Here is a 25929-nt window from a genome sequence, read left to right as displayed (position 1 = left end):
AGCTCACATAGTACTGAAAAGGATAAAGCAATGTTGCTTTCAAAATTATCTACATAGAAACTACATTTATGAATTTATTGTTTGCAGGTTCGTCTGGATCCCTAAACTTACTTGAATTTCCATCCTCACCAGCTATAGAGGAATATCAAAGTGAAATAATAACTGAATCTACGCAAACATATATTGAAGAAGGACAAGTTTATCAGGACAAGCAAACAGTAGCTGCTGCAATGAAGAATTATTCAGTGATGCACAAGTTCCAGTTCAGAGTAAAAAGATCTAGTCATAGAAGGTATGTAGTTATTTGTGGATAATATATCAGCAAAATCAGTGTATGATTGAAGATAGGTGGGTTTTATAAATTGTAGTTAAATTGTAGTCAGTTTGTAGTTAATTGTAGTTTTTCATAAATTTGTGTAAATATTGTATTTCTTTTGTAGCTACTGGCTTATATGTGTTGCTGAAAGCTGTAAATGGCATTTCAAGGCAACGTCAATTAATGATTCGGCAATGTTCAAGATAAGAAGTTTCAGCCGTCAACACACATGCTGCCTAATGGACGAAACATTCATACAACGCAAACGTACTGCAGCAGTACTTGGTAGCATGGTCGTTCCAAAGTATTGTGATCCTAAGACTGTTTACACACCAAAGGACATACAAACTGACATGTTATCCGAACATGGACTGAACCTAAGCTACATGCAAGCATGGAGAGCAAAGGAAAAAGCTTTACAGTTTTTGAGAGGGAATCCGTGTGACTCCTACAACAAATTACCCAAATATTTTTATATTCTTGAGAAGAATTATCCTTGTTCTGTTGTTAAATTGAAGAAGGCAGCAGATGATTGCTTCTTATACGCATTTGTTGCTCTTTGTACATCAATAAATGGTTGGCAACATTGTAGGCCGATAGTAGTGGTTGATGGGACATTCTTAAAGTCAGCCTACAGGGGGATTATGCTGACAACAAGCACAATGGATGCAGCAGGTAAATAATGGAATAATTTTGTACTTATTTTGTAGACAGTCTTTAAAATGCAGTTAAATTGTAGTTATGTTGTAGTTATTTTGTAGTTATATAAAAGAATGTAGTTAACTTGTCTATATTCTCAATATATATTGTAGTTGTTATTTAATCATATTTTATGTCTAAAAAATATAGGTACTGTCACACCTCCTTTTTCCGCCCCCGCGAGGGATGCAGGGAGTTTTTTCCAATTAAAGGACGATCGAAACAGGATTTATTTATTTATTTCAGAGTCGCCACTTGGGAGATTTAGGGTGTCCCAAGTCACCAATTTTAATCCCGAATCGAGGAAAAGAATGACTCTGTATTACAGTCCGCGAACCAGAAATTCGGATAAGGAATTCTGTTAATCCGGGAGAAGGTATTAGGCATTCCCGAATTCCATGGTTTTAGCACGGTCGCTCAATTGTCATATTTGGCTCATTTATCTGATTTTTAAACAATTAAGAACTTATATGCAAATTTAACTTTTAAAACCGCTTTTATCATTATTTATTTTATACAAAATTGCAACGTCGTGAAAACGCATCTCGAACCACGCCACAACCAGTGCACACGTGATTTGTTGACGCATTTTGACTTCGTCAAGATCGTGATTTGGGTTACATAAATGTACACCCGTATTTAAGAAAATAACCTTATTAAATATGCGCCAAAATACTACGCGTTATGATACTATTAGGTAGGACTGTGAATTTTACTAAATGGCCCATCTCAGAATCTAGGTATTTTCTTATATAAAAAAAATAAATAAATAAGATTGGAGGACTGCAACTTTTTGTATTATTTATAATTTTTTTTTTAGCGAGATCCTCCCTTATTTTATGAATACCCTTTAATGACTACATCTTTATTATTACTAAGTTTGTCTATAAATATGAAGCCAATCTCTACATACTTAAAAATAACATATTAATTACTAATTTAAAACAAATATTAATGGAAAGTAATATTACTAAAATTATGATTACAAACAACATGGAATTGTCAAAAAATAAAATAAAAAAATTATCCCATAGTTGGATTAAAATTCATATTGTTAGTATGACTTAAGCTTATTGAAATTAATTATTTACAAATACTGAAAATTGAAAAAAAAAAACTTGATTACTAAACCATATTTCTAAAATTAAACAATTTAACCTTAACTAACCTTGTTTTAATTCACATCATGTCCTAATACTTGATTCGCAAACTAATTCATGTTTTAACTGAAATTAACTACATGATTCCGATTAACTTAACGTTGACAAAAAAAACCTTATGAATAAGGAACTTAGTCAATTTTTGCCAAACTGATTCAATAACGCCATTTTTTACGTTATTTCTTCTATTTTGATTATTAAACAGTTTTAATTAGTAATCAGGCTTAAATATATTTCCTAATAATCCGGTTAAGGCGTTATTTAATATATCGCTATAACATGCCTAATTATGCCAAATGACAGTGATTTACAGAATAATAATACATGAATAATCTAAATACAATACAAAAAAAATTAAAACTAAATTAAAAATTTAACATTCCGTTCTTCATTTCAGCTTACAAAATGCCAAAATTACAGTTGTGTACCTGGTATTGCCAATATAAGAAGAAGAAAGTCAGCCACGCAGTAATAACAATACAGCACAGCAACAAAAGTCCAATAACAGTAACAACCCAGGAACAAAGTTTGCAAACCAATGGAGCAGTAATCCCAAAAAAAATAAAAGCTTCAAGCTTTGATGAAACAACAACTAATTCTGATTTCAAACAATGAAAGAAAGCAGAAGATTTTTATTTTAGTTTTTTTTTTATTTTTGAAAGTTTAAATATTTTTCGGAATTTTCTCTCTCTTAAATGTTTAGCCCTTTTTTCTCTCTCTTATTTTTCTTTCTGTTCTTCTCTATATTCAGATTCGTTCCTCTCCTCTCTCTATTTTTGTTCTCATTATTCAAGACCTTCTATATATAACACATCCCATAAATCTTTTAATCAATTAAAATCAACCCATTTTCTCTACCAAACCCATTATCTTCTCATTCATCCCCATTACATTAAATAAATATATCACACCACCCCATTATATTTTGTCCCCCATGCCTAACATAAACAAATACAAGATTCTCCCACACTAAAATTTGTCTTGTCCCCCTTTATATTAAATAACTATATCACAACCCACCCCATTTCATTTTGTCCCCCATGCTTCACATAAAAAATTACAAAATGTACAATTCCTAAACTACCCCTCCGACCTTATTGCAATTACTATTTTACCCCCAAACGTACTGCGATTTACCAAATTACCCCATCAGCTATAACAAATCAATTAATCAAACTTAACCAAAATATAGTCAATATGACCAATTTCTAACAATGTTCAAACAACAAATCACATGAACATGATTTCTTCAACATTTCAACAACAAATCACATGAACACAAATTGAACAACAAAGAACAACTAAAATTTTGATTGAACAATATTTTTAGCAACAAACAAACCTATTTTCAGATTCAACAACAACAACAACAAACAAACAAATATATTCAAATTTCTAAATTCAATAATATTGAACTTAAAATCAACTCTAACAACATTACAACAACAATTCCTATATTAAACTTAAACAAGATTATGAAACAAATTCAAGAAATAATCATAAATGATAAACAAGAAATCAAACTATACAAATTTCGGATTCAAGATCAACCAAACATAATATGAACATGAATTAAATCTAAAAATAAAAACGACGGATTCAAATGATTAAAACCAACATACTTCCCTATTACAACTAAATTCTTTTAGGCAAATAACAAAACAAAACCTAAGAAGAAACAATTATGAATTTAAACTTGAACTTAACAATATTAACAATTTCTGGAAAATACATAAAATACATGAAACAAATTGAAGAAACAATTAATTAAACTTCAATTTGTATCTAACTAACATTAAACTAACAACATTTACCTAAACAATAAAACAAACATGAAATAAACATGAAAAAAAACTAATTAAATTTCCATTTAAAATCTAAAAATTAATTCAACAAAACATATGAACAAACTAAAAAATTATTTCAACGACGAACAAACAAAACAAGAATTGAATTATTTAACGATTTTGGATCCGGAAAATATCAAACAAAAATATGGACAAAAATAAAACTTAGAACAACTAACCGATTCAAAACAACGACGAAGAAACGAAGAAGACGAAAGAACAACAATGTTTGGTTGTAGCAGAAGCCACAACAATGGAGGACAAAGAAGCAGCAGCAGCCCGAAGGAGATGACGTGAAGCAGCAGCAGCCCGAAGCAGCGAGCAGCAGCACGATGTGGACAGCAATGGACGACGACATGGTCGACGTCGAAGCTCGTCCATGGCTGGACGTAGTAGAAGGCAGAAGAAGTTGGAACGCAGCAACGACAGTGGCAGCAGCTGGAAGAAAATGAAGCAGCAGAGGCGACGCGGGCAGCCATGGCGCAGACAGCAGTGGCATGACGACGATAGTCGTTTGGAGCGAAGAACGAAGAAGAGCAGCCGCTGCGTGTGTGTTTTTTCCGTTGTGTATGTGTGTGTATGTGTTGACGTGTGTGTGTGGCATGCGGGTGAGGGGGAAAGGGCAGCCATGGAAGGGGGGGGGGAAACCATGGGAGGGGAGCTTGAGGAAGAAGAAGAAAGAGAGAAAGAGAAAAGGGGGGGTAGTTTAGGTTAGTTTTTAGGGTTTTTCATTTTTTTTTTGAAATGTAAGATAATAGGGGTGTTGGGTTATGGGGTTATGAACCGTATCGACCCGGTTTGAAATGGACCGGGTCATGGGGAAGATTGGACAATTATTTGGGCTTGGGGTTGAAATTTGAAGAAATGGCCCAATCCGATTTTTCTTTATATTTTTGCTCTTTTTCTTCTTTTATTTTTCTAGAACTAAATTATAAAAATACTTAAATTATTATTAAGAACTAAATTAAGTTATAAAAGCGCAAATTAATTCCCAATAACAATTAACGCATAATTAAGTAGTAATTAAGCATAAAATTGTATATTTGGACATTAAATGCTAAAAATGCAAACGATGCCTATTTTTGTAATTTTTGTTTTTTGTAAAACAAACTTAATTACTAACAATTGTAGGATTAAATCCTACATGCAAAATGCGATATTTTTTATATTTTTATTAATTTAACAAATAAACATGCACATACAAACATACAAATAATTACACAAAAATACCACAATATTGCGCACCAAGGAAAATCATTTTATTTTTTTAAATTTTTGGGAGTAATTCTCATATAGGGCAAAAATCACGTGCTTACAGCTGCCCCTCTTTGCCCGAAGACACGAAGGGTTTTCGTGCAAAGATAAAGCGAGCGATTTTTGCCCATCCGAGTACTCCGTGTGAAGCATTTTTTGAAAAAGATTTGACCGAACCTTTGCTTCAAAGGTTTCCTACATATCCTGGGCTAAACAGGAATCAGGTCAATGTAGTTCGGGAAGTTTTGGTAGCTGGGACTACCGTGGGACTGCAATGTTACTGTTGTTGCATGCTATTACCACTGCTTACCGATCTCCTTGTTACACCGTGCTTAAAAGAAAACAAGAAGCTAGGCTAGACTGCAATTTGTTCCTGTTGCCTTGCTTTCTTGTCTGTTTGCGTTTCTTCTGGTGCTTTTCTTCCGATGCTTTTCTCCCTTTTGACACATGCACTTGAGTTTGTGCTGGGATCTCTTGTTGCAACCTTTTGTTTCCCGGTGCTGGGGATTTTTATTGTTTCCTGCTGGGGATTCCTATTGTAACCCTCTGTTTTATTGTCCTCTGACTTGATCTTGAAATGTATGCCTCTGTTGTATGAGCGGGCTCCCAACTTCAACACTCTGGAATAAAAAGACTGAAATGTATTCCTCTGTTATATGGGCGGGCTCCCAACTTCAACACTTGAAATGAAAAGACTGAAATGTATTCCTCTGTTCTATGGGCGGGCTCCCAACTTCAACACTTGAAATGAAAAGACTGAATGTATGCCTCTGTTATCTGGGCGGGCTCCCAACTTCAATGCTTGAAATGTAAAAACTGAAATGTATGCCTCTGTTCTATGGGCGGGCTCCCAACTTCAACACTTGAAATGAAAGACTGAATGTATTCCTCTGTTTTATGGGCGGGCTCCCAACTTCAACACTTGAAATGAAAAGACTGAATGTATTCCTCTGTTCTATGGGCGGGCTCCCAACTTCAACACTTGAAATGAAAAGACTGAATGTATGCCTCTGTTCTATGGGCGGGCTCCCAACTTCAACAACAACCTTAAAAATGCCACTCCTTTCTTTAGGTTGACGAGATTTCAACCAATAAATCGCTATTCTATTCTTCAGGGGGGCTCCTGACTACTTAGAATTTGAATTGTATTCCCTTATTCTCCAGGTGGGCTCCTGATTGTTAAATTTGAAATTGAATGTCTCTATTCTCCAGGCGGACTCCTGACTTTTAAAATTTAAACTGTATGTCTCCGTTCTTCAGGCGGACTCCTGACATCAAACTTGAAAAGTATGTCTCTGTTCTCCAGGCGGACTCCTGATTGCTAAATTTGAAATTTGAATGTCTCTATTCTCCAGGCGGACTCCTGACATCAAACTTGAAAAGTATGTCTCTGTTCTCCAGGCGGACTCCTGACAACTTGCATTTATCCTGATTAGTGCTTGTTTTTCCCTCCTGGAGAATTCCTCTTCAACAACTAACTTTTCTCCCCCTGCTCAATCAAAGAAAATTTCGTCAGTTTAAAACGGTGGTTAGTTGATGGCATTCTTGCTGAAAAATCCTTCCACTGCCTTGCTTTGTGTTGACTAATTTCCACGCACTGACCCTGAACCGCTTGACTTTCTGACCAACTTTTAAATTTCCCAACCTCTGGCGACCTAAATGTTTTACACCCCTGCTGTTATTTCACTTTTCTGACCTTTTTGTTTGAGCTTTCGCCTTTCCCACGACATTCCCCAATCATTTCACCGATGAAACTTCCGTTAATTCCCTGTATTCCACTTGACATCAAGTTGTTTTTGACATGCTCTGACCACGTTGTGCTTTACAATTCTAGAAGCTGGTAGTGAACTTTGAAGTCCTTTCTGCTTGCATTGAACAAAACTGGCACTGAAACATCTCAGCTAGATAAAACCCTCAAAAGAAAATGAAATGCAATGATTCTTGAGTTAAGGATAAGAAGAATCCAAAACCAGATGACTGTTTGAAAAGAGAAGGAAAAGAAACTTATCTGAGCGAGACAACTAGTACCAATGGTCATGACATGCATTTTGGATTAATCAGCCCAATCTGTCCAAACAAACAACTCTCAATTGCCGTACCTCATTGCCCAGAACTTCCATCACTTGTTTGATTTATCTAGACCTTAACCTTGTTTCCCTGCGGTACCGCGAAACGGTTTCTATCAACATACCTTTCTCAGTTTTCCATTTCTTATCTCACCTTCGCCTTGAGGTGCCCGTAAAGGTTTTCACCAACAAGACTCTCTCATTTATTTTTCTCTCAGCTCCCGTCGCCTTACGGTGCCCGTGAGGGTTTTCACCCATAAGACTCTCTCATTTATTTTTGTTCTTCTTGCTCGAACCAGAGTGTTGCCCCTGTCGTGGGTTATTCCTACCTGTTCATCTTGGCATTTCTCAAAACTGATCATAAGGTCTTTCTTTGGACCGTAATGTAGGCTTTTGGATTGAGTTAGAAAGAAAGGTATAAAAGGCTCAAAACAATTCAAATGAGTTCAAATTACAACTTTCGGAATCCAACTTTCATAACAATCACCACTTCTGCCCCAGTTTCTTGCTTGGGGATTTTTGGATTTCTATTTGGTATGACTGAACCTCGGAGTAAGGCTGCCTACGTACCCTTTCGGGATCAAGTCAAACGTAGTTCACTTCATAGAGACTACGTTGTTATGTTTCTCTTCTTTCCCTTTTTTTTCTTTCACTTTTCTTTCTTTTCTTTTTCTTCTTTTCTTTTTCTTTTTCTTTTCTTCTTCTTTTTTTTTCTTTTCTTTCCTTCTTTTCTTTATGTTCGGCACTTGTGTTCTCTGATAGTGCCGCTGATTCCGAAAGAGGTGTATGAAAAATAAATAAGGCTCGAAGGGGATAACAAGGGATAGGAGTGTTTGGATAGCAGAACAAAATGCCTTCATCATTTCAATCTTTAAGATATGCCAAATACGAACAGATACATTCAGAAAATAAAGAAATCATACATAATATCTCTTGACCGCATCGGAATTGATGGTCATTTCTACACATTTTCCTTCCACATCTGTCAAATACAATGCTCCATTAGACAACACTCTGGTTACCACAAATGGTCCCTGCCAGTTTGGGGCAAATTTTCCTTTTGCCTCAGCCCAATGAGGCAAGATCCGCCTCAGTACTAATTGCCCGACTTCAAATTTCCTTGGACGTACCTTTTTGTTGTATGCTCTTGCCATTCTTCGTTGGTACAGTTGGCCATGACACACTGATGCCAATCTTTTCTCATCGATCAAACTCAACTGCTCAAGACGGCTTTTCACCCATTCATCATCATCGATCTCAGCCTCTGCAATGATTCGCAGAGATGGGATTTCCACTTCTGCGGGTATTACTGCCTCGGTACCATATACCAATGAGTAAGGAGTCGCCCCTACCGAGGTACGCATGGTGGTGCGATATCCTAACAATGCAAAAGGCAATTTCTCGTGCCATTGTCTAGATCCTTCAACCATCTTCCGGAGTATTTTCTTTATGTTCTTATTGGCCGCTTCAACCGCACCATTTGCCTTGGGACGGTACGGAGTAGAGTGCCTGTGAGCAATCTTAAACTGCTCACATGTCTCCTTCATCAAATGACTATTAAGATTAGCCCCATTATCTGTGATGATTACCTTTGGGATCCCAAACCGACATATGATATTTGCATGCACGAAGTCAACTACAGCCTTCTTGGTCACAGACTTGAATGTCTTCGCTTCCACCCATTTGGTAAAATAATCTATAGCTACCAAGATAAACCTGTGCCCATTTGATGTTGCTGGATCAATTGGCCCAATAACATCCATGCCCCATGCAACAAAAGGCCATGGCGCGGACATCGCATGTAATTCTGATGGTGGAGCATGAATCAAATCTCCATGTATTTGGCATTGATGACACTTACGCACAAAACTGATACAATCTCGCTCCATCGTGAGCCAATAATAACCTGCTCGGAGAATCTTCTTTGCTAGAACATACCCACTCATATGCGGTCCGCAAACTCCGGAATGCACCTCAGTCATGATAGTTGTGGCCTGCCGTGCATCTATACATCTCAACAAACCGAGCTCTGGCGTTCTTTTGTACAGTACTCCTCCACTAAGGAAAAACCTACTTGCCAACCATCGAATTGTTCTTTTCTGATCACCGGTGGCTTGCGTTGGATATACTCTCGCTTTGATGTACTCTTTGATATCATGGAACCACGGCTCTCCATCGATTTCCTCTTCTATCACATTACAGTAAGCATGCTGATCACGGACTTGAATCTGCAATGGATCAACATAGGCCTTATCTGGATGGTGCAACATTGACGCCAAAGGTTCCAAAGCGTCAGCAACCTCATTATGAATCCTTGGAATGTGTCTGAATTCTATGGCCTAAAAACGCTGGCAAAGCTCATGCAGACACTGTCGATACGGTATAAGCTTCAAGTCCCGTGTTTCCCATTCCCCTTGAATCTGGTGTACCAGTAAGTCCGAGTCACCCATGACCAAGACTTCCCGTACACCCATATCCACAGCTAATCTCAATCCCAATATACACGCCTCATATTCTGCCATGTTGTTTGTACAGTAGAAACGAAGCCGAGCTGTAACGGGGTAATGCTAACCTATTTCCGAAATAAGTACCGCACCTATTCCTATGTCTTTCATATTGGCGGCCCCATCAAAGAAAAGTTTCCATCCCGACTTCTCAGCTTGTTCTAATTCTTCAATGTGCATTACCTCTTCATCAGGGAAATAAGTTTTCAAAGGCTCATAATCTTCATCAACGGGGTTCTCAGCCAAGTGATCGGCTAATGCCTGTGCTTTCATGGCAGTCCGTGTCACATAGACAATGTCGAACTCTGTAAGTAAGATCTGCCACTTTGCAAGCCTTCCTGTGGGCATGGGTTTCTGGAAAATATACTTCAACGGGTCCAAGCGAGATATAAGGTAAGTGGTGTAAGATGACAAGTAATGTTTCAATTTCTGTGCCACCCAAGTTAGGGCACAACATGTCCTTTCCAGATGAGTATACTTGACCTCGTAAGATGTGAACTTCTTACTGAGATAGTAGATAGCCTGCTCCTTTCTGCCCGTAACATCATGCTGCCCCAGTACACAGCCGAATGAACTGTCCACAACTGTCAGATATAGAATCAAAGGCCTCTCTGGTTTTGGTGGGACCAGTACGGGTGGGTTTAACAAATACCCCTTTATCTTATCAAAAGCCTCCTGGAATTCATCAGTTCATTTGACCGCGACATCTTTCTTTAACAATTTGAAAATTGGTTCACACGTTGCCGTGAGCTGAGCAATGAACCTGCTGATATAGTTCAGTCTTCCCAACAAACTCATCACCTCGGTTTTGTTTCTTGGAGGTGGCAACTCCTGAATAGCTTTGATCTTTGACGGGTCTAATTCAATACCTCTCCGGCTAACTATAAATCCCAACAACTTCCCAGATGGCACCCCGAAAGCACATTTCGCAGGATTGAGCTTAAGATTGTACCTGCGAAGCCTTTGAAAGAATTTTCTCAAATCTTTGACATGGTCGGATTGCTGTCTAGACTTCACGATCACATCATCCACGTATACCTCGATTTCTTTATGTATCATATCATGGAAGATAGTTGTCATGGCCCTCATATAAGTTGCCCCAGCATTTTTCAAACCAAACGGCATGACCCGATAACAATACGTTCCCCACGGCGTGATGAATGCCGTCTTTTCTGCATCTTCCTTGTCCATTAGAATCTGATGATAACCCGCATAACAATCCACAAAAGAGCCAATATCATGTTTGGCACAATTGTCGATCAGTATATGGATGTTGGGCAGTGGGAAATTATCTTTTGGGCTTGCCTTGTTAAGGTCTCGATAATCGACGCACACCCTGGTCTTGCCATCTTTCTTTGGCACAGGCACGACATTGGCTAACCAAGTGGGGTACCGTGTAACCTGAATGACCCTTGCCTCAAACTGCTTGGTGATCTCTTCTTTGATCTTCACACTTATGTCTGTTTTGAACTTTCTCAACTTCTGCTTGACAGGGAGGAGTGCTGGATCAGTGGGCAATTTATGAACCACCAAATCGGTGCTTAGACCCGGCATATCATCATATGACCATGCAAAAACGTCTTTGTACTCATGCAATACTTTAATTATCTCCTCCTTGAGTTGTGGCTCCAAATGAACACTTATTTTAGTTTCCCGTACATTGTCTTGGTCCCCTAGATTAACTGCTTCTGTGTCATTTAGGTTAGGTTTGGGTTTTTCTTCAAAGTGACTTAATTCTTTACTAATTTCCTCATAAGCTTCATCATTATTACAATCCACCCCATCATCACACTCGATCTCTTGTATTATTACTTATGAACTAGATTGACTTTTAAAACTGGGCCGAAGATTCCTCATGCATGTCATGTCATTGATATCAGCATAAAAATAACTGTACAAAGAAAAGAAAAGAAAATGGAAAGAGAATTAGGGATGAAGAAAATTGCATTTCATTAAACGTAAAGACAACAAGGTTTTAACTCATCCAAACGGACGGAACATAACAACTGGATTACAAACCCTGGAATAATCCAGGTGACAAAAAGGAAAACAAAACCCACTACCACGACTCCCTCCGAACTGGAAGAGGAGTAGCTTCCCAATTGTTGATGTTAGCACGTGGTCCGATGTACTGTATGTCTGCTCTGCTTGACCCTTCCCCGGCCTCAACCATGTTTACTTCAGCAAATACTTTCTCAAACACCTTATCCAAATTCCCATCCGCCTCAATTAACGAACCTGACATCTTTGCCAATGATTGTTTCTTAATACTCGGTCTGACGAAGGACCTGGACAATCGAGGAATTGGTTTAGGGAGCACCCAAGCTTTCTTCTTCAATTTACGGGCCTTTCTGACATCTGCCGCTGTTGGTTTGAACCCTAACCCGAAGGTGTCCAGATTTTTGGGCAAAGACACAGGTTGAGTAATGCCCTGCAGTTCAACCCCCAAACCCTTCCCGGGCACGAACCCGTTATTCAACATTTCTGACACTACCATGACGGTCGCAGCTGACACCCTGGGACATGGCATGCTTTTACCCTCAGTCACCCTGCTCACCGGAACCGTCTCGAGGATCTGATACACCCATGGCCCCTTATCATCTTCGGTCTCTATAAAGGGTACAATGGCATCATTTATGGCGCATGTGGGATCTTCCCCATGTAACATAATTTCTTGTCTGTCCCACTCGAATTTGATCATTTGGTGCAGTGTGGAGGGCACGGCTTTTGCCGCATGAATCCACGGTCGACCCAATAAAAGATTATAGGATACTGCAGCATCCAACACCTGAAATTCCATCGTGAACTCGACTGGGCCAATAGTCAATTCGAGTACAATATCCCCTACCGTGTTTGTTCCCCCTCCATCGAACCCTCGAACACAAATGCTATTTTTGCGGATTCTATCCTCATCAATCTTTAACTTGTTCAATGTGGATAACGTGCAAATATTAGCGCTCGACCCGTTATCGATTAGTGCCCGAGTAACCATTGAACCTTCACATTTGACCGTCAAATAGAGAGCCTTGTTGTGTTCTGTGCCTTCCATAGGCAATTCATCATCAGAAAATGCTACCCTGTTCACTTCAAAGATCTTGTTGGCAATTGTCTCTAAATGGTTTACTGAAATTTTGTCAGGCACATGAGCCTCATTCAATATCTTCATTAAAGCTCGGCAATGCTCATCAGAGTGAATTAATAATGACAACAACGAGATTTGGGCCGGTGTTTTTCTCAGTTGCTCAACAATGGAATAATCTTGTCCTTTCATCTTTTTCAGAAACTCTTCTGCCTCTTCTTCTGTTACAGCTTTTTTAACTGGCACTGGATTGTCTTTTGCGCCTTTAGCTTTTCTCAACTCTTCAGGGGCGAAACAACGTCCTGACCGGGTCAGTCCCTGTGCTTCACAACTTTCTTCCTCAATTTCCTTTCCTTTGTATGTCACCACTACTTTGTCATATTTCCAGGGTACGGCTTTGCTATCAACCATGGGTAACTGGACTACCGGTTTTATGACAACCGGCTCTATATAGACTCCCTTCACGACCACCACGGGCATGGATACTGACCTTGGTACCACTATCTTGACTGGCTCCTGCTTTTTCTCGGCCGTAAATGGTCCCTTTCCCATTACTAGCACTGGCTTGTCTTTTATTGCTTTTAACTGAACCACTGGCCTTGCACTCACTGTCTTTTCTTTGGTTTCCGTAGAACGAATCACCATAACCACCTGCGAAGGTTTCTTAGGCTCTGCCCCCTTATGTATCAGTTCGATCATGTTGGCCTCATAATGCGCTGGTAACGGATTTTGATTGATGTTCGGGGCCTCTGGAGCCTGTACCTCAATACGGCGATTATCAATGAGCTCTTGGATTGCGTTTTTCAACTTCCAACATTTTTCAGTATCGTGCCCCGGCATCCCTGAGCAATACTCGCAGCTAACAGAGTGGTCCAGGTTTCTGGGAAGAGGATTTGGTGCTTTGGATTCAACTGGGGTCAACATCCCCAACTGTTTCAATCTGTGGAAAAGAGAAGTGTAAGATTCTCCCAGCGGGGTAAATGTTTTTTTGTTTGGGGCCTTCTCATTTCTAAAAGCTTGGTTTGGGCGGAAGCTGGTTCCTGGTCTGTTAGCCCTGGGAGGTGGATAGGTGTTTTGTGGGTGTGGCTGTGTATTTTGGGGACTTGGTGTACGCCATTGCAAGTGCACTGGGGGTTGAGTGTAGGTTTGGGCGAGGTGAATAGAAAAGTGTGGTTCTGGTGGTGGATAATAGTGTTGCTGTGGACTATATGGGGTATATTGATAGTTTGGGTGGTGGGGTCTGGGTTGGTTGTAGTAGAGTGGATGATTATTGTGCCTGGACCAAATATTAGCTTCAACTATAGCAACTTCTTCTTTCTTCTTCTTCCCCAGCACACCACCAGTACCGCTTTGGATGGCCTGGGTGGTTGCTTTCAACGCCGAGTAGCTCAAGATCTTGTTAGATTTCAATCCTTCTTCAATCATGGCTCCCATCTTTACCACTTCATTAAACGACTTCCCGACAGATGTCACTAGATGACCAAAATAGGTAGGTTCCAATGTTTGCAAGAAGTAATCTACCATCTCACTCTCCCGCATGGGAGGATCAACCCTTGCAGCTTGTTCCCTCCAGCGGAAACCAAACTCTCTAAAACTTTCCCCAGGCTTCTTTTCTAGTTTCAACAATGACAGACGATCAGGGACTATCTCGAGGTTATATTGGAAATGGCCAATAAATGCCTAGGCCAAATCATCCCATATATACTATCGGCCGGGGTCTTGCCTCATGTACTATTCTAGTGCTGACACGCTCAAGCTTTGCCCGAAATATGCTATCAACAACTCATCTTTTCCCCCGGCCCCTCTCATTTTGCTACAAAAACCATGCAGATGGGCTACTGGGTCACCGTGCCCCTCATATAAATCAAACTTCGGCATTTTAAACCCCGCATGCAACTGTACATCAGGAAAAGGGCACAAATCTTTGTATGCGACACTAACTTGGTTTCCTAAACCATGCATGTTCCTGAAGGATTGCTCCAGGCTTTTGACTTTACGAATCACCTCCTCTTGTTCTGCATTCTTAACCGGTTTCTCAACTTCTCCCGGGATTTCAAAATGGGGAGAGGAGGTATATGGCTCAGGCGCTTTGAAAGTGGGTTCGGGAGGGTAATATTGGGTGTCGTGAGCTTGGAATAGCGGCTCACTGGATGATCTATGTAGTGGAGCTGGGGGAGGTGCCACAAAGACGGGAACATTTGGTGGAGGAGGGTTTTGAGTGGGAGGTGGAGCTTGGGAATCATAAGCCTCTCTTCCCTGATAATAGTGATGGCTTGGGAAACTTGTTGAAGGACCGGGAGAGGGGTATTCCGGCGTGTGTACTGGTTGGAGGGTAGGAGTAACGGGTAGTTCTTGCCCCTTCTGGGCTCTAGCTAAGGCTATCTGCATTTCATTCATTTCTAGCCTCATTTTTTCCATTTTCTCCAGGGCTTCCTTCAGCATCTGATTGGCCGTTTTTTCTGACTCAACGCTGTTGTCTGACCCAGTCATGCTTTCTGGTATAGGACCTTTTGATCTTGTTTGATAATGGTACGGTGCCAGTAATTGCCAATCAATTAACCACCTGCCTGAGATCACACATTTAGACAACCACTTTGTTAGCGATTAGGTCTTAACAGATTTAACAACCACACATTGGCATGAATGCACCTATACAGTTATTCCTTTCTATTATGCGTTTTCCCGATTGCATGCGTCATCCCGGCATTTCATTCCTTGTTTCATTTTTCTTCTCCTCGCCTTATCCCTCTCTTGTGCTTTTTCTTTTCTCTCTCTTGTTTTTCCGCTCTTTTCTTTCTTTCTATTTTTCTTGGTTTTCCTTATATTTTCCTTTTCATTCTTTTTGTTTTCTTTTCGGTTATGGTCGAATCTTATGGAGATTGCCTACGTATCGTGACCCCGCACGAATCAAACCAAGCGTAGTTCATGAAGATAAATGTAAAAATAAGGGTGGAAATAAAATGCTCAACTTTCATTAATAAACAGACTCTTACAAACTCGACATCTTTTGTTTTGGAAAGAAACTAACAAACGCAATCTGAAAGCAAACAAAAACTCTAAGCTTGCAAACATACTCAATCCAGAAAGATAACGGACGTACAAAAGACTGACTCAAAATGGTAGACACTCACAGACACGGACTATGCATATTCTAGTGCTTCAAACTTAGGTATCCGCGGGGCGTCGTTCGGCCTCGCCGCGGGTCTGGGATCCAAATCCCTTTCAAGCTGCTCTAACTCATTCATGGTTCACTTCACATAGATCATCACTGCTGAGATAAAAGTAGTACGGGTCATGTCTTCACAAACCCGGCATCTCCTGACAATAGCATGAGCAATGGCTCTAATCCTGTCTTTTGTTTGCGTCTTTTCTATGAGCAAGCGTCTTATCTGATCGCTGCACATCTTTAAAACTCGGGAGTCTTGCAAGTGCTGGTTTTGCAGCTGTTGCACTTCTGCCTCCATTTGGGCTAACAAGTTGTAACAATGTCCGCTTTCAGTTTCAAAGTCTCTAGCCTGCCTAACCGCTTTACCTTCAAGGGCAACTACTTTTCTCTTTAAATTGGCAACAATTTTCTCATGGTCCCTTTTCAACTGATTCAAGTATTGGCGACGCTCTTCGGTTTTTGTCGCCCACTGTGCTTTAAGTTCTGCCATGACGTTTTCAGCTTTTCCTAGCTCATCCCGCCATTCTCTGACTTCGCCTTCCAATCTTTTTACCAATTGTTCATCGGATCGGCTCCTCGGTTGCTTATCGATGGTTATCTTCAACTGTCGGACTTGGGCCTTAAGAGCGTCATTTTCTCTGGCTAGTCTATTCTTTTCACCTTGATCCTCGGCAACCTGTACACTGTTCTCGAATTTCAGACTCTCGACTTGTTGCTTTAATTTACCAATCTCAACTCGATAGCTTTCTTCCTTTGCTAACCAATCCCACTGCTCTTGGGACGACTTGGCGAAATCTTCGAGATGAGGTCTTTTAGCCGGTCTTCCATATGCCACGTCACCTCTGAACCATTCGTGATACCCTGGAGCAATTTCCCCTCTGACCCTATCAGACACACAAGTGTTTGCCATCAGATATTGACACTCACTCCAAATTTGACGAACCTCTTCCTCGGGGAATCGACCGTCAGGACTAATTTCGACCACTTGGGTACTCAAATCTTCATCTCTTGGTATTACTTGATATCTACCGAGTTGCCTCAGAACCCGATATGGTGCATAAGGTTGTATGCTTTTGAGTCCCATTAACAAAAAATGCGGTCGGGCTGCTGGCATATATATGACTTCCTCGACAGACAACCATCCAAGCACCCACTGTATCTGGCTAGCCTCGAGGTTCCGAAATAATAATGCCCAAGCCGTGACTCCTTCAGGTAGACCAGCCCCTTTGATTCTCGTACAAAATTCCCCTATACAAGTTTTCTCAGCCGAGCCATAACTCAATAACTGAGAGCGCGGGCACAAATGCTCAATCATCCACATTTGTAACAATAAGTTACATCCCTCAAAAAATTTGCCCCCAGCTTTGCACGCAGTGAGAGCTCTGAAGATATCAGCCACAATCATAGGTGCTAAAGTGCTTTTCCCCATGGTTTGCAAAGTACTGACGACGCCTGCTACTTTCAAATCAATATTACCATCTTTCCTTGGGAATATTACGAGACCCAAAAAAGCTACCATAAATGCCACTCGCCTGTGTTCCTCCCATTTTTGTCGGCTATTTCTGCTGCAAAGCTTAAAGTCTGGATTATTGAACCCGCCCACATGGCCATATCTATCATACACGAAGCGGAAACTGCAGAAACCCTTTGCAAAATCTGAGTGATGAACTGTCCGGGGTACTTTCAAGGAATCCAGGAATCGATGTATGGTAATGGCCCTAGGAGCAATCAAGTATTTGAATCTCAATGGAGCTTGGTCACTTCCAATGTACCCCGCTATTTCCTCTATTGTTGGGGTGAGTTCAAAGTCTGAAAAATGAAACACATTATGTGCCGAATCCCAATGGGCGACCAATGCCCTAATGATATCCCCCGAGGCTGAATGTCTCATAAATCCGGAAGGTCTTTCAAATATTTTCTCACTTCGTCTTGCCCTTCTTTGCCCAAATCATTCCACCACAATTGCAGCTCAAAAGGGATTTTGGTCATTATTGAAAAAGGCTCATTTATTGTCGTGCTCATCCTGCACATTTATTAAAGCGTTTAAGCAAAAGAAAACTTTTATTTAACTCCAAAAACTACTATCTATATTATCGACTCAAAATTAACCCTATATTTCAAATGAAGAACTCAATTCTTAATTCTAATATTTTTAGATAAAAGACCCGATATTGCGACACGGCCTTCCTGCGCCTCAGGGGCGAAAATTTTAAGGCTGTGAGGGTCAAAAATCAAAATACGACTAAAGGTGATTGTTTATGCAAAGTCAGCCTTCCGGCGTTCCTTTCGGGAACATTCGGCTATTTATGACATAACAACATCACCTGACTTATTTATGACTCTTTTTATCGTTTTTCAAATTAGAAAACTCAATATTGCAAACACGGCCTTTCAACGTCTCGGGGACGAAGATTTTTAAGGCTGTGTGGGTCAACTGGACCAAATCTTAAATATGACCCAAAAGTGGCTGTTTATGCAAAGTCAGCCTTCCGGCGTCCCCTTCGGGAACATTCGGCTATGTCTTGATAAAACAGCGTCACCCGACTTCTTAGAAATTTGACATATATATTTTGCTATTATTTTTTATTTTTTTTGTAAAAGGGGAAGTTGGACATCACCCGACTTATTTATGACAAAATTAAAAATCTTGACATGTTTTTTTTTGTTTTTTATTATTTGTTTTTGGCTATTTTAGCAAAAGGTGGGGTTGGACCCGATGAGGGTTGCCTACGTATCTCACATCCGGTGAGAATCAAACCCGCGTAGTTCGGGCAAATTAACCGAACTATTTTAAAACATGACTCTTTTCCATTTTTATTTTTTCCTGGCAAGACAATCTATTTTCCTTTTCTATTTTTGAAAAAGACAAAATAACGATTTTTTTTCCATTTTCAACAAACAATAAAACAATCTATTTTTCCAAAAAAATAAAAGACTCTTTTTTTTTTCTATATTTTTTAGTAAAACAAAATAAAATATTTTCTTTTCTTTTTTCAAAATTTCGGCAGAGTTTCGCCAGTAATTGGTCATTGATTTTTTTCTAAAATAATCAATTAACTCCCTAACTGATATATTCTTTTTCCCTTTTTTTTTCAATTTTCCAACATTCCCGAGATTCAGAAACCGGTCAACATGCAAGTTCGAAACAAATATATGTACAGAGCAAGTAGGATGCATCAGAATGGTCTTTTCATTTCAGGTTGTTAGTCCTAGACGGACCCAACCCCTGTGTTGAGTCCCCTAAGTCAAATGCAACGTGATGCAAATAAGCGTTCCTACTAGGGATCCGGCATGAAGTCACGTTATTCTATATTCAAAACCTGGGTCAGTGTACTAGACTGTGTACCCGAGCGGACAACTCGAGTCGAGGAGGGGGCAACTTACCGGGAACCAAAAGGCCATCCGGCTTCGTAACTTGTCCGACCTCTTTCTTATTTCAGGGTATAACACTAACAGAATAGGGAGTCTCAACCAGTAAGCACATTCCTCGGAGGTGAAGAGAGAAGGGTTCGACACAGTTTATATATACAGTCAAATAATATCAAAGCGGTAAAAGCAGCATTTAGCACATTAGGCTCAAACATGTAAAAATCAGATAAAGCCAAATATAACAATTTATCTAAGCTCGAATCTCTAACCCCGAACCAGTGGTTCTGGGTTACCAAAATAATCCCCAGCAGAGTCGCCAGAGCTGTCACACCTCCTTTTTCCGCCCCCGCGAGGGATGCAGGGAGTTTTTTCCAATTAAAGGACGATCGAAACAGGATTTATTTATTTATTTCAGAGTCGCCACTTGGGAGATTTAGGGTGTCCCAAGTCACCAATTTTAATCCCGAATCGAGGAAAAGAATGACTCTGTATTACAGTCCGCGAACCAGAAATTCAGATAAGGAATTCTGTTAATCCGGGAGAAGGTATTAGGCATTCCCGAATTCCGTGGTTTTAGCACGGTCGCTCAATTGTCATATTTGGCTCATTTATCTGATTTTTAAACAATTAAGAACTTATATGCAAATTTAACTTTTAAAACCGCTTTTATCATTATTTATTTTATACAAAATTGCAACGTCGTGAAAACGCATCTCGAACCACGCCACAACCAGTGCACACGTGATTTGTTGACGCATTTTGACTTCGTCAAGATCGTGATTTGGGTTACATAAATGTACACCCGTATTTAAGAAAATAACCTTATTAAATATGCACCAAAATACTACGCGTTATGATACTATTAGGTAGGACTGTGAATTTTACTAAATGGCCCATCTCGGAATCTAGGTATTTTCTTATATAAAATAAATAAATAAATAAGATTGGAGGACTGCAACATTTTGTATTATTTATATATATATATATATATTTTAGCGAGATCTTCCCTTATTTTATGAATACCCTTTAATAACTACATCTTTATTATTACTAAGTTTGTCTATAATTATGAAGCCAATCTCTACATACTTAAAAATAACATATTAATTACTAATTTAAAACAAATATTAATGGAAAGTAATATTACTAAAATTATGATTACAAACAACATGGAATTGTCAAAAAATAATAATAAAAAAAATTATCCCATAGTTGGATTAAAATTCATAATGTTAGTATGACTTAAGCTTATTGAAATTAATTATTTACAAATATTGAAAATTGAAAAAAAAAACTTGATTACTAAACCATATTTCTAAAAATTAAACAATTTAACCTTAACTAACCTTGTTTTAATTCACATCATGTCCTAATACTTGATTCGCAAACTAATTCATGTTTTAACTGAAATTAACTACATGATTCCGATTAACTTAACGTTGACAAAAAAAACCTTATGAATAAGGAACTTAGTCAATTTTTGCCAAACTGATTCAATAACGCCATTTTTTACGTTATTTCTTCTATTTTGATTATTAAACAGTTTTAATTAGTAATCAGGCTTAAATATATTTCCTAATAATCCGGTTAAGGCGTTATTTAATATATCGCTATAACATGCCTAATTATGCCAAATGACAGTGATTTACAGAATAATAATACATGAATAATCTAAATACAATACAAAAAAAAATTAAAACTAAATTAAAAATTTAACATTCCGTTCTTCATTTCAGCTTACAAAATGCCAAAATTACAGTTGTGTACCTGGTATTGCCAATATAAGAAGAAGAAAGTCAGCCACACAGTAATAACAATACAGCACAGCAACAAAAGTCTAATAGCAGTAACAACCCAGGAACAAAGTTTGCAAACCAGTGGAGCAGTAATCCCAAAAAAAATAAAAGCTTCAAGCTTTGATGAAACAACAACTAATTCTGATTTCAAACAATGAAAAAAAGAAGAAGATTTTTTTTAGTTTTTATTTTTATTTTTGAAAGTTTAAATATTTTTCGGAATTTTCTCTCTCTTAAATGTTCAACCCTTTTTTCTCTCTCTTATTTTTCTTTCTGTTCTTCTCTATATTCAGATTCGTTCCTCTCCTCTCTCTATCTCTGTTCTCATTATTCAAGACCTTCTATATATAACACATCCCATAAATCTTTTAATCAATTAAAATCAACCCATTTTCTCTACCAAACCCATTATCTTCCCACTCCTCCCCATTACATTAAATAAATATATCACACCACCCCATTATATTTTGTCCCCCATGCCTAACATAAACAAATACAAGATTCTCCCACACTAAAATTTGTCTTGTCCCCCTTTATATTAAATAACTATATCACAACCCACCCCATTTCATTTTGTCCCCCATGCTTCACATAAAAAATTACAAAATGTACAATTCCTAAACTACCCCTCCGACCTTATTGCAATTACTATTTTACCCCCAAACGTACTGCGATTTACCAAATTACCCCATCAGCTATAACAAATCAATTAATCAAACTTAACCAAAATATAGTCAATATGACCAATTTCTAACAATGTTCAAACAACAAATCACATGAACATGATTTCTTCAACATTTCAACAACAAATCACATGAACACAAATTGAACAACAAAGAACAACTAAAATTTTGATTGAACAATATTTTTAGCAACAAACAAACCTATTTTCAGATTCAACAACAACAACAACAAACAAACAAATATATTCAAATTTCTAAATTCAATAATATTGAACTTAAAATCAACTCTAACAACATTACAACAACAATTCCTATATTAAACTTAAACAAGATTATGAAACAAATTCAAGAAATAATCATAAATGATAAACAAGAAATCAAACTATACAAATTTCGGATTCAAGATCAACCAAACATAATATGAACATGAATTAAATCTAAAAATAAAAACGACGGATTCAAATGATTAAAACCAACATACTTCCCTATTACAACTAAATTCTTTTAGGCAAATAACAAAACAAAACCTAAGAAGAAACAATTATGAATTTAAACTTGAACTTAACAATATTAACAATTTCTGGAAAATACATAAAATACATGAAACAAATTGAAGAAACAATTAATTAAACTTCAATTTGTATCTAACTAACATTAAACTAACAACATTTACCTAAACAATAAAACAAACATGAAATAAACATGAAAAAAAAACTAATTAAATTTCCATTTAAAATCTGAAAATTAATTCAACAAAACACATGAACAAACTAAAAAATTATTTCAACGACGAACAAACAAAACAAGAATTGAATCATTTAACGATTTTGGATCCGGAAAATATCAAACAAAAATATGGACAAAAATAAAACTTAGAACAACTAACCGATTCAAAACAACGACGAAGAAACGAAGAAGACGAAGGAGCAACAACGTTTGGTTGTAGTAGAAGCCACAACAATGGAGGACAAAGAAGCAGCAGCAGCCCGAAGGAGATGACGTGAAGCAGCAGCAGCCCGAAGCATCGAGCAGCAGCACGGCGTGGACAGCAATGGACGACGACATGGTTGACATCGAAGCTCGTCCATGGCTGGACGTAGTAGAAGGCAGAAGAAGCTGGAACGCAGCAACGACAGTGGCAGCAGCTGGAAGAAAACGAAGCAGCAGAGGCGACGCGGGCAGCCATGGCACAGGCAGCAGTGGCATGACGACGATAGTCGTTTGGAGCGAAGAACGAAGAAGAGAAGCCGCTGCGTGTGTGTTTTTTCCATTGTGTATGTGTGTATATGTGTTGACGTGTGTGTGTGGCATGAGGGTGAGGGGGAAAGGGCAGCCATGGAAGGGGGGGGGGGGGAAACCATGGGAGGGGAGCTTGAGGAAGAAGAAGAAAGAGAGAAAGAGAAAAGGGGGGGTGTAGTTTAGGTTAGTTTTTAGGGTTTTTCATTTTTTTTTGAAATGTAAGATAATAGGGGTGTTGGGTTATGGGGTTATGGACCGGGTCATGGGGAAGATTGGACAATTATTTGGGCTTGGGGTTGAAATTTGAATAAATGGCCCAATCCGATTTTTCTTTATATTTTTGCTCTTTTTCTTCTTTTATTTTTCTAGAACTAAATTATAAAAATACTTAAATTATTATTAAGAACTAAATTAAGTTATAAAAGAGCAAATTAATTCCCAATAACAATTAACACATAATTAAGTAGTAATTAAGCATAAAATTGTATATTTGGACATTAAATGCTAAAAATGCAAACGATGCCTATTTTTGTAATTTTTATTTTTTGTAAAACAAACTTAATTACTAACAATTGTAGGATTAAATCCTACATGCAAAATGCGACATTTTTTTATATTTTTATTAATTTAACAAATAAACATGCACATACAAACATACAAATAATTACACAAAAATACCACTATATTTCTCAATATATATTGTAGTTGTTATTTAATCATATTTTATGTCTTAAAAATGTAGGTACTATTTTTCCCTTGGCATATGCTGTGGTTGATTCTGAAAACGACGCGTCTTGGAAGTGGTTCTTTGAGCAATTCAAGGAGGCATATGGTGAAAGACCTTCAATGTGTGTTGTTTCAGATAGGCATGAGAGTATACTGAAGGCAACATCAGTTGTCTATCCGGGATTGGCACACTACTCTTGCATGTGGCATATATGGACAAATATAAGGTCAAAATTCAAGAAGGGACATCTACAATTACATGAATTGTACTTTGCTACAGCACGGTCATACACTCTGGATGAATTTAATGAAAGGATGTTGAAGATTGAAGAGGTAGACCTGCGTGTAAAGTCTTACCTATATGATATTGGCTATCATAGATGGTCAAGAGTACATGCAACGGTGAATAGAACTTTTACTATGACGTCAAACATTGCCGAGTCGTTGAATGTTGTAACAAAAGATGCAAGAGAGCTGCCAATATTTGATATATTTGAGTATATGAGGACTCTTCTTGAATGTTGGACAAAAGAAAAGTTATCGAAGGCAAAGGGTACTTTCACATACCTTGGTCACAAATACAACAAAGAATTGGAAGACAACAGTACATTATCTCAGAAACTAAGGGTAAGATATTTTTTTTTGGTGCAGTAGAATCAAAAAAGTACTAGCTGCAGTTTTTCCAGATTGTAGTTAAACTGTAGTCAAATTGTCGGTAATAATAGTTTGTAGATGAGCTGTAATATATTTGTTGCTGATTTGTAGGTAAATTGTTGATAATCCATTTTAATGATTGATGTATTATTATTTCTGTTTGGTCTTCAATTGTAGGTGAGGGCTTCAACAGATCATATACATACTGTGTTAGATGGTGTGAAGCGGTACATTGTGTGTCTAGAAAACAAGAAATGTAGCTGTGGACAATTCCAACTTGATGAACTTCCATGTGCGCATGCTTTGGCAGCATTAAGGCATAGGAATGAAACATACGAAAACTATTGCTCTCCGTATTACACAAGGAAGAGCCTTCTGCTTACCTATGAAATGCCAGTAAATCCTCTTCCTGATGAAGGCAAATGGGAAGTGCCACAACATATTTTGGATGAGGTAGTAAAGCCACCGGCGGGAGATAAAAGGCAGCCAGGGAGACCTCACAAGGAAAGATATAAAACATTTGATGAAATAAAGTCAAAGAAATACAAGGTGTCATGTGGCAATTGTGGAGGTGAAGGGCATAACAAAAGAACTTGCAAGAATGCGCCGAAAAAGAAATGAATATCATGTAGTTAGAATAGTTATTCAAAATAAATGTTAGTGAGCTCAAATTATCGGATTTTCTTGTGTAATTGTTTAAGTTTTTGAAGATGAATAAGAAGTATAAACATCAATTTGTGTATCTGCACTATTTATGTTTTTATGTATTCTGTCAAGCATCTAAAGTTGTCTTTTTTTATAGAATAGTTAAACTTTAATATTTACTGTATACAAAAAACTGATATTAATAAAGAATGCATTCAACGTAAATTGTATGCAGATTGTAGTGAATATGTAGTTTAACTGTATTAGAACTGTAGTCCTGTTATTCATATGTAGAGGAGTTGTAGTTAAAATGTAGTTTAACGTAGTTTATATGTAGATAAATTGAATTTTTTTGATAAACCTTGTTGATAAAAGATGGCTAAATTATTTATATGATTCCTGTATTTATTTTATCTTTATGCTGTGTAACAAATGACAGTTATATACAGATATTACTTGGCACTTGAAGGTATTTATAAAAATAACTTGAAGATTAAAGTCAAATTGTAAGACAAAGCTGTTGCTGTAAAAATGTAATCAGAGTACTCGAGTATAATGTAATCAACAAAAAGTGTTGTAGAAAACCAAAACGACATATTTCCTACATTGTTTTCCAATTCAACTACCAAATTTCACAGACCAAACTAGGAACACAATAGTCTATTTCTTCTTTCGTTGCACTCTAGTCCTCTCGTTTTTTGCCGGAGCACCCTTCCTCCTTGCTAG

General features: G+C 38.1%; 1 protein-coding gene across 1 annotated transcript; it reads left to right on the top strand.

Moving 5' to 3' along the window:
- Positions 1–22990: 22990 nt before the first annotated feature.
- On the top strand, positions 22991–25179 carry LOC138872855 (uncharacterized). Its single transcript, XM_070151276.1, has 3 exons — positions 22991–23195; positions 23921–24531; positions 24736–25179. Exons 1-3 carry the CDS (start codon positions 22991–22993, stop codon positions 25177–25179), a joined length of 1260 nt encoding a protein of 419 aa, XP_070007377.1.
- The last annotated feature ends 750 nt before the right edge of the window (positions 25180–25929 follow it).

The sequence above is a fragment of the Nicotiana sylvestris genome, chromosome 7 (genome assembly GCF_000393655.2).
Source record: "Nicotiana sylvestris chromosome 7, ASM39365v2, whole genome shotgun sequence".
Classification (NCBI taxonomy): Eukaryota; Viridiplantae; Streptophyta; class Magnoliopsida; order Solanales; family Solanaceae; genus Nicotiana; species Nicotiana sylvestris.
The sequence above is the reverse complement of the archived record's forward strand: the minus strand, read 5'-3'. Positions and strand labels throughout refer to the sequence as shown.